Raw genomic sequence first — 10,346 nt, 5'->3', positions numbered from 1 at the left:
ACACTACATGGTAGGTTAGTTATGAACAAAGCTGATCATAAACCTCTCATGATAAAAGATTGATCATAGTGGGGACAAGATTTTTACCAATATGTCATTATCATTTAGCAAAATACTTGAGATTATAAACAATATACTATTATATACTATTAGAATAGTTAAAGACTTTTTAACATCTACAAATTAAAATTGTTTTTTACGTGTCTTTATATTTAAAAAAGTATGATAGAATTGATTCAAAATTTTATTTCAATACATTTACACATTTGATTCTTATAAAATTTATATAACAAACTCTTTTTATTGTATACAATTCCATTTAATGGGGACAATATATTATTTTAAGAAAGGACAATACTTAAAATATAAAATATTCAACAAATATAACCTAAATAGTAGTGGGGGCAGTTGCCCCCAATTTGATATAAGTAAATACATCCCTGATCATAAACCTCTCTCAGTTCAAAGACTCTTGTGCTATATAAGATTAAAAAGAAACTAATCAACTGATCAGTTGAACAACTTGTATGGATAAGATAAAAAAACCACAAAAAATTGAGGAGATAAACTAATTGGATATGAATGGAGGAAAGATAGGAAACTTATATACGAAAGTTGAGGAAATTTTTTCCCTTTTTCTTTTTTCCTTTGTCATTCTAAAAAAAACACAATAACACAATAACACAAATACAACATTATCAATACACATCTTTTTTAATTTTTTAAAATTCAAATTATTCCCACAAAATCCAATTCTACATATTTTGAAGAAAAATGCTTATTTGTCTTCATTTTTTTATTTGGACAAAATTGTCTCGTATTTTTACGTATTTCATGTCAATTAATTCTTTAAAAAAAAATGTCAATTAATCTAGTGTAGAGAAAATGAATATGCATCTGATAATTTATTTAATTTTAAATGTAAATGAAAATAAAACACCAAACAAAGTTACAAATAAGAATAACTCAATTTTCTCTAAAAAAAAAAAAAGAATAACTCAATTTTTTATTATAGATTTAAGAATACAGGGTAGGAAACGCATAATCAGATATTGTAGCACTTTAGTTGTTTTTTTAGGCATAATTAATTCGGTATGACAACACTGGCTTCTTCTTCTGTTTTTTGGACAAAATACTGCGTGGTGGTCTTATCGAAAAGAGAAAGAATCCCGCAGGGTACTCTGCATGCGTTATACACTATATTCATAATTAGTGTCTCAGGGCCCAAATGTGTGTAACCGTTTTTTGTGTTTGGTCTGATAAATATATGGACTAGACTGGTTCATGTTCATGGTTGTTGCACTATCACTACATTATACTCCCTCCCTCCCAAATTAATTGAGCTCTTGGCTCATTTCACTTTTATTAAAAAAAATGTATAAATAAAGGGGAAAGTGGAATATATTGAATTGAGAATGATGAAAGTAGTATTAATTAGAGTTATAAAGGGGAAAAAGTGGAATATATTGAATTGAGAATGATGAAAGTAGTATTGAAAATTGAAATGACTCAGTTATATTTGGGACACTTTTTTTTTAGTAAATGACTCAGTTAATCCGGGACGGAGGGAGTACTACAGTTAGCCACTGGCATTTACTGTTTTTGTTTTTTATGCAAACTTTTCTGACTTCCTCTCCACGGCTCCACCTCTTTGTGCTTTATTTTCACTTTAATAACTATTAATAATTTTATTTTTTTCCTGAAAAAATAAGTGGCACCCCATTAAAAATATTGCATGATTTAATTTGTAAAGAATCAAATGGAGTTCAATCATGGTCCTAATTGTTTTGATATTTGTCACGGCTGGTCTCTATATTATGCTTCCAAAAAGGTGTAGACCAAGAGTATGATAAAATTCTTTTCTTACTTTGGCGCAACATCATCTAAAAGGTTAGTATAAAAATGAGTTTGTTAAATTAAAATTGTCAGGGGTTTAAGTAGTATGAGTACAATTTTTAGTTTGAACTACCTTATCTCGTATTATAATCTGATTATCATCTTTTTAATTGAGACTTTAGTCCACCTTAATAAAATTGATGAGTTTCGTTATGTTCTTGGTTTCAAATTTTACTTTTATGTTGGTAGAAGTGGAGGATTAGCTTTGTTTTGGATTTCGTCTCTTAATTGTCAGCTAATAGATTATTCACAAAACCACATTATCGTAGAAATTATTGATAACGAGAAAGGTCTGTGGGGATTGACAAGTTATTATGGGTATCCTAATGGGGCGGGAGACATGCTTCTTGGGATTTTCTTCAGGCCGATGAGGATTGATAACTTTACTTTCCCTGCACAAGGAGTGCAAGAGAAAAGTGAAATTACATCAAATACCAATTAAAACACCAAAAACAAAGCTAAGAAAAAATTATAATTACAAGCATAAAAGTGGATTGAGCCACCACATGTAGTAACTAAAAGCAAAGTCGGTGTGTTTCGCCTTTAGCCACCCATAAGATTGCGCCTAACTTTGTCAAGCAGGTGGTGAATGGAATCCTCTTTATTATTGATGATTCTAGCATTTCTTTCTTTCCAAATAATCCAAACAATAGAAAAGCATATTAAATGAATAAGATCCTGTTTGGATTTCGAGAATCCTCCCAAGAAATGAAATTGTGTTAGGTGTTCTGAGATACTGTAAGGAGGTACCACGACTAAGCCTAACCAGTCATAAACAGTGACCCAAACTTGATGAAAACAGTTGCGATGAAGAACAAGATGAGCCATATCCTCCAGATTGATGCAATTTCCCACACAAGATTGAGTAGTTGTTGGAATCACCACCCTCTTGCTTAAATTGTCTTTTGTTGGAAGGCGATTTCAAAAAAAAAAAAATATTATCATTGATGGTCGGATTTAGCCAAGTGTATAAAATCGTTTACCAAGTAATAAAGAGTAATTAGAGTATCGTATCCACATATGGATTGTCGTTCCAAATAGACAATTCACGTTACTTATTTGGGAACAATAAAATAAATAAAAGATAAGGGTTTAAAGTTTTGCAATTTAAACTGTTTGCAACAGAGCAAAGTTTACCTATTTTGATTGCAGAATGTTAGCGACGGTTAGAATTATTCGAATCTCATATATTTATTTGTTGGAGTTACGTAACAATCAAGTCTTATTCAGCTTTTAACGTTTCCTATTCAAGTAATGAGTTCATGAGGTTTTACTACCTATCAGCTGTCGAGTTGCACCTGATGATCACACGAGTGGGTACGTGTGGGGTCTTACTCTCTCATAGATGCGGGTTCATTCCCCTCCATCTGTCAGTTGCAACCATTACACTGAAGTTCCTACATGTTTCAGTGTTTAGGGTTGTAAGTCCTATAGAGAGATACACTTATGCTCGAAGGTTTACGTGTAGGTTCTTACATTCTTAGATGTATTTGAAACAATGACAAATAATAGGGTTCCTAAATTCTAAGTATCCTAAAGGTTCCCTCGCCTATTGAATCTTAGAAGGACATACCACACTCTCCCTCTTGGTAGTTTTACAAACGGACAACCCTATTAGCGTCTACATCACCAAGGTGTGAGAAGAATGAAGTTACTGGGCCGATTTAAGTCGTGAAGTCACTTATTTCCCTAAATTACTATCTAGTTACTTTTTGGATTTGGGCAATTATGCACCAATATTAGGCATGTCACCTCCCTAAATGCCGTTATCTCAGGGTTTCTTGTTTGCCTAACTACTAATTAGTTACTTCCTAATTAAGACAGGTATGCACCAATATTAAGTATGTCACCTCCCTAAGTGCCTATATATCAGGGTTATGCTTCAGAGGAGACAAATCTTACGCACGATAGTAAAATTAAATAGCATTCGATAAATAACTTAATAAAGACTTTAATTAAATAAAATATCCAACAATTTTTAAAATAACAATTTAAAAAGTTGCGATTTTAGCCCTATAAAAAAAAAACAATTTTTGCATGGCTTGTTTCTTGATTTTAGAGAAGTGCGAGGTGTGAATCATCGATTATCACATGTCTGTTTTAAATAGACAATTTTCGTATGGGTTAAAAATGCGATCCGAAAACATCACTAACTTCACTTTTTATAATTCTTATCCAAAACATCACTAACTTGTCTAAGTGACACAAGTATAGTAATACTGTGTACCCAAAATATTTCTTCTTTTTGTATGGCTACTTGTCTAAGGTAACACAAGTATAGTAATATTGTGTACCTATTGGATAAAAACAAAATATTTCTTCTTTTTGTATGACTTGTTTCTTGATTTTGAAGGACTCGATGGCATGTGATTGTGTTTTTATCCTTTCTTGATTTTAATTTATACTATTGTTAACATTAAATTGTAACATTATTATTTTTCTATCGACAATTTTTTTTAAGAAGCTAAATTAACTCATTCAAATTGATATTGGGGAGGATCGAACTTGAGTCTTGAGGAGGAACAAATTTCAAGGCTTCAATCCAACACCACCAACCCAATTGGGTTCTCAATCGACTAATATTAGACCATTATATATATATTTTTAGGGAATATTAGACCATTATATGACATGCTTATTTTTTTAAAAAAAAAAAAAAATCATGGAAGGAAAATTTGGTAAATCTGGTTCACGAAATCAAATATTGAGTCAAATTATATTCAATAAATTTAAAAAAAAATATATAGTTTGATGCATTGATACATATAGAAGTTATGTGTGTTAAATGGATCCATTTAATCAATTAAGGGTTAATTATGTTTTTGGTCCCTACAAAATTGCGACCTTGTAAGTTTAGTCCTTACTTAATTTTAATAGCATTTTTAATCCCTACAAAAAATTTCTGCACTCAATATTAGTCCTTACTCAATCCAAATTTGTTTAATTTATGCTTAAACTCTTAAGTTTTTCAACAATTTTTTACAGGCGTGTTAAGAACGTTATTAAAAGGTCCTCCGAAAAAAATATCGCAAAAATTTGATTTCTACGTCCATATTTTTGTTACTTATATCTTAAACTTTTGTCGTTTTAAAAAATTCATATTTAATTTATTTTATGTTAAAAAATTATAGATTTTAGTAAATGAACCTTTCATAGTGTTCTAAACTTGTATAAAAAAAAATCGTTAAAAAATTTAAGAGTTTAAGGATAATTAAACAAAATTTATTTTAACAGGGACTAAAATTATAAGTAATTTTTTTTTGTAGGGATTAAAAATGCTATTAAAATTAAGTAAGGACTAAACTTACAAGGTCACAATTTTGTAGGAACCAAAAACATAATTAACCCATCAATTAATGTGGGGGAGTGTAGGATCCGTATGTATGTTTGTGTTATGCCAGAGAACCATATTTTACATACATAGAATAAGTTTGTCTTGTAAAAGCAAGCATAAACCAATAATAGCAAAATCACTCTTTATCATTCTCATCCAAAACATCACCATCTTGATTAAGGTAACACAAATATGGCTACAAAAAATATTTTTTCTTTTTGCCTTTTGTTTGTCTTGTTTCTTGATTTAGGATGACACAATATCATATGTAGTTGTGTTTTTTGTATTTTATATATAAACTTATAGAAACTAATTCAAATATTTTTTATGTCAAACTAACTATCTAAACCTTTTATCATTAGTAACGAGTTTTTAATTATTTTTTTTTATGACAACAAATTTTATTAACACACCATCAGCAGCACAAGAAGTACTGCAGACAGTAGACAGTAGGCAGAAACCAAAAAGCAACACAGCAACACAGCAACACAGCGCTGCTGCTATGCCTTATATAGATTATTTGTTATGCTTCACAATAAATCTCTAGCTACTTTCACCAAAAAAAAATTCTCTTGCTACTTGTTCCTAACAATTTCATAGTTATCTCAAGCCTTTCTTCCCCCCCCCCCCCCCCCTCTCTCTCTCTCTCTCAAACTCATTTCCAACATGGCTGATGATAAGGTATATTTTTCGTTCTAAGTTTATAGAAAAAGTTGACATTGGTTGTTTTTTCTATTCAGATACATTGGTTGAATTTATTTTGGCATTCTGTTTGTGTGTTAATCATTTTTTTCCCCGTCTTTTTCCCTGTACAATCCCTTGCTTGGTGAAATAGTAGTTGTATATGATAGTCTTATCTTAGAATGCTTTACATCTTGGTATGACTGGATTAAAGAATGGAGTTTTATTTATGATCTAGTTGTGTGACTTTATATTTGTTTCTGGATGGTTTACTAGTATATCAAAGATTTTACCTTTTATTTATCTTCTCTCTTTCAAAGTTCTTCACTATCAAGGTATCATTTTTTCTTCTTGTTTAGCTCTTTCACTGAAAATGACAGTGAAGACAAGTTGGCATAGTTTGATGAGTATACCTAATTTGAAAATTATGTTGGAAAGGAAGACATTAGCATTCACATATATATGCAAAATGTAGCATTAGTTCATTACTAGACAAAGCATTACGAGCCTTAATAAATATTTCAAGTCATCTAGCCTAGAATTGATAGTAATTAACAAACTAAAATCAGAATTATTTAAAAAAAAAAAAAACTAAAATCAGAATATCTATATTAGTTTCCCAAATACTTGTTTGACCAGGTAAATTCTAAGTCAAATATTTCAAAAGCTAACACAAGTATGGGATAAGAAAGATACCTTACATATTACTTTCTCCTGACAAAATAATTTATATACAATTTTGATTATCATTGAATCATTTGCTAATGTTCATTAAGAAACTCGAATCTTTGACTAAAAATCACAACATAAAGTAGCTATTAGTAAAACGAAACATTGTTTATTGGTAGGATTTCCAGAATACACAATCCAAATCCAAGGGAATACCTGACCAGCCTGTAAGGAGACAAAAGCAATGGAAGCTGGGAGAGGATCCTTCCTGCTCTTGATTGCAGGAAAAACATAATCTCATCGATTATACTAACAATACAGAATCATGTTGGTTAAAAGTACCCTAAAAATAGTTTCATCGACAATACAGAATCTCATAGATAGTAGGAGCCATTTTAAACATCAACAAGATATAACATACCTTGTTCAAATTAAGCCTTATACACTCAATAAATTCATGAAACCCGTGAAGCTGCAAACAAGAAAATAAAAGTATGCAAGTCAGTTATTTGACTTATTCAGTGTTAAAATAACAAAGTGGATAAAATGGCAACAGAGATAAATAGTAACAACATTATAGCATAACAGAGAGAAACTAGGAAGTCACTGAACTGTTCTTTGGTCGATCATCAGCAGTATAAAACTATGCTGTTCTTTGGTCATAATTAATTATTTGTATCTCATATTTATGTTAAACAGACACTAGAGTGAACATATGAAGTCAATATCCCCATGAACAAAGAGAATGTATTCCCTAACCAAATAACTCTTTGAAGCTGATAGCTACATTCTTGCTTATCCTTTTGGACAAAGAAATTTACTCAATAACCGCATTCAAAGGATAGGAAAAAAAAAACTAAAATAAAGTTCCAGACTCATAACATCAAAACCAAAATGACACCAAAAACATACAAACAGACCATGAACTGCAGATTTTGCAATTATGCATAAGAAAAATGCAGTCCCTTGACAACAGAAGCTTGCAATCCTTCAAACAAAAGAAAATCTGAATTTGTGCAGAAACTTTATGTAGAGATGCTACGCATAGGCATAAAATTAAGCCTCAGTACTCTACTCCAACCTTTTTGAACTTAGTCTATTAACTGTGACTCGATTAAAACAGCAAACTATTTCTGCATTGCAAACACATTAACCACTGCCAAATTTAAAATTCTCACTAGTCCTAAGGTCTCTAATCTCTATCAGTTAAAGAGAACGATTATAGCATATAAGATGTTCATATTTCCTATACACTAAACAGAAAAAGCGTAGTGAGAAAAATAATTTTATCTTACTCAAGTTCCATTCTAAATCGAATAAAACAAAGACTCAAGTTGACAAAACATTATCAAAGTTCAGAATCCATTCAACATTCTTTGATTATTAGTAGAATAAAGCAAGACCAAAACTTGGCACAACTATATCGCCTGATTCCATAGAATTGTCTCACATAACTAATTCCATAAATTGCAACAAAATAGTTTACAATAACAAGAAGAACCAATTACCCTTCCATCAGTATTGGCATCTAAACCATTCGCCAAAAGATCAACAATATCTTTCTCGAGTCCGTATTATATTGTCACATAAGGTGTCCGTATTTTAATATTAAAATAACATAACTTTCAAGACAGGAAAGAACAACTTTTCTTCTTACTTGAATGATCCTAGTAATTAGTAGCCGCAAATCATATCTTTAAATTGATTGTAAAATATTTACTTTATTTCTAAATAACCTATGTCACAGTATATGTGTACTTAATATAAATATGGTTAACGTTGGTTGATTTGGTTGGCAAGATGTTGATTCATATCCGGTAAGGGCACGCGTTCAAATTCTGTTAAGTAGTTAGTTGGGATTTAGTATCTTTCTCCCTTAAAATGGTTGAGATTTTCTGTTTTTAAAACTGTGGAGATTTTCTTGTGATATGCATCCTTTCAATTGTTTACATCTCTATAATTTAAATATAATATTTATTTTAGTTTTTATACACAAATATAACCGTGTAATTTTTAAATACAGGGAGATAGCAAATCATTTGATTGGAGAGACCATGATCATATTCTTAACCCCATCAAAGATCAACTCCTTGGCAGTAAGTTGCTTTTATATATTGTTGCTTTATTTTATTTTATTTTTTGGAATAAAAAGGGGTTGAATCCCAAAAGAAAAGAAACACTACATAGCAACTAGGCGAGGTAATGAGAAACGTCGAAAATCATCAGCTGAATTCTAAGACATCTCAATAGGTATCAATCGGAAATATAGATAGTCCACATCTACCGCACGATTATATTTGGCTAACACATCATCACATATATTTACTTCCTTATAAAGATGCATAAATATGACATTCCAATCTAGAGAAAGCAAAATATTTAATCTTCCTCTTGATGCCTCATCCCATAAAAACTCCCAATTTTCCCACTGTTAATACTGTGAACAACCGCCACTAAATCCGTACAATCAAATTTGAGATACCTTTGCTAATTATATATAGTTTGAAACAAATACATCGTCACATCTATTAGCACATTCACATCACTTAAGCTTAATTTCTTTAGTTTGAAACAAATTATATTGATTATATATCAATTTTTTTAACTCATTGGTTTTTTCTCCTTCAGATTGTTGCTTTGCATGCACCATTTGTCTTGTGCTTGAGGCATTACACAAAATTGGAAAAAAGGGAGACCCTATACTTTTATCTCCACAAGACCTATATAATCATTTGATCAAAGATAAAGAACAAAACGATAATGGACGTACTCTTGTTGATGCAATTGATTGGGTGAGATATAATGGGTGTATTTTAGAAACAACGTGTCCTTATGTGGGGAGTTTCAAGCCAGTTGACTATAAGCGCACGGTACAATAATTTTCTCATTAGTATTTTTACATTTATTATTATCACATTATTTTAATATTTTTTGTTTTTATATAGAGGGTCATAAGCTTCACAACTTTATCAGAGATAGATCTTAAAAATGACCTGCCCTTCAAAAAGGAGAAAGATAAATTCTGTGGAGTGAAATTAGAAGAGAAGATCAGGCAAGCACCAGTTGCGGCACAAATGTTGTGGGTTAAAGAGTTGAATAATTACAAAGGGGTGAGTGAAATTTAAACTATTTACTCAAAGCTCAATTAAACTTGTGGTTTAATTTTATTTTATTTTATTTCATTGTAATTGTAGGGCATATATTCTGGTCCGAAAGATCCAAAAGATTTTACAAATGAATTTGGAAATGAAGAACACCATGCAGTTACTATTATAGGCTTTGGACAAGAAATGAAAAAAAAGAAATTGGTCAAATACTGGATCATCCAAAACTCCCATGGAGATAAATGGGGGGAGGGAGGATACGCCAAGATCGACCGAGCACCATGTCATGGCAGGCTTTTGATTGATATGGCATGGGCTCTTGAAGGTCTAACATATTATGACAAAAATGGTTTACCATGTGAAGATGAAGATAAAGATTGAGTTTTTACTTTGATATCTATCTATTCTACTAACTATGTATAATAATTTTTCTGGATGGTTTTACTATTTTGCGAAAATTTGTAATCATATAAGTGTTTGATTTTTCTTCCTTGCCACGTTTTTCATGCTTCTTGATGGGTATATATTCCTTGCATTATGGTCACTTTCTCAGACTCCTTTATTGTAGCTGTTTGGGTAGCAATTAGTGTTTTACTCCTTTGGTCGTGTCCGTTTTCTCCTGAGATCGCAGTGTTTGTTTTTTCTCCAGGTATCTTCTTCTT

The 10,346-nt window shown here is 31.0% G+C and overlaps 1 protein-coding gene across 1 annotated transcript; it reads left to right on the top strand.

The window, feature by feature from the left end:
- Positions 1 to 5,896: 5,896 nt before the first annotated feature.
- On the top strand, positions 5,897 to 10,065 carry LOC146940716 (macrodontain-1-like). Its single transcript, XM_085749896.1, has 5 exons — positions 5,897 to 5,911; positions 8,604 to 8,676; positions 9,209 to 9,372; positions 9,526 to 9,690; positions 9,775 to 10,065. Exons 1-5 carry the CDS (start codon positions 5,897 to 5,899, stop codon positions 10,063 to 10,065), a joined length of 708 nt encoding a protein of 235 aa, XP_085606022.1.
- The last annotated feature ends 281 nt before the right edge of the window (positions 10,066 to 10,346 follow it).

The sequence above is a fragment of the Medicago sativa genome, chromosome 3, assembly GCF_051527215.1.
Source record: "Medicago sativa cultivar Bolivia chromosome 3, Bolivia_mono, whole genome shotgun sequence".
Classification (NCBI taxonomy): domain Eukaryota; kingdom Viridiplantae; phylum Streptophyta; class Magnoliopsida; order Fabales; family Fabaceae; genus Medicago; species Medicago sativa.
Note: the sequence above shows the minus strand (reverse complement) of the source record. Positions and strands in the feature narration are given on the sequence as shown.

Coding starts and splice junctions, on each gene's coding strand:
- LOC146940716 (XM_085749896.1), top strand. Junction 8,677..9,208: donor CAAAGATCAACTCCTTGGCA/GTAAGTTGCTTT, acceptor TTTCTCCTTCAG/ATTGTTGCTTTGCATGCACC. Junction 9,691..9,774: donor AGTTGAATAATTACAAAGGG/GTGAGTGAAATT, acceptor TTGTAATTGTAG/GGCATATATTCTGGTCCGAA.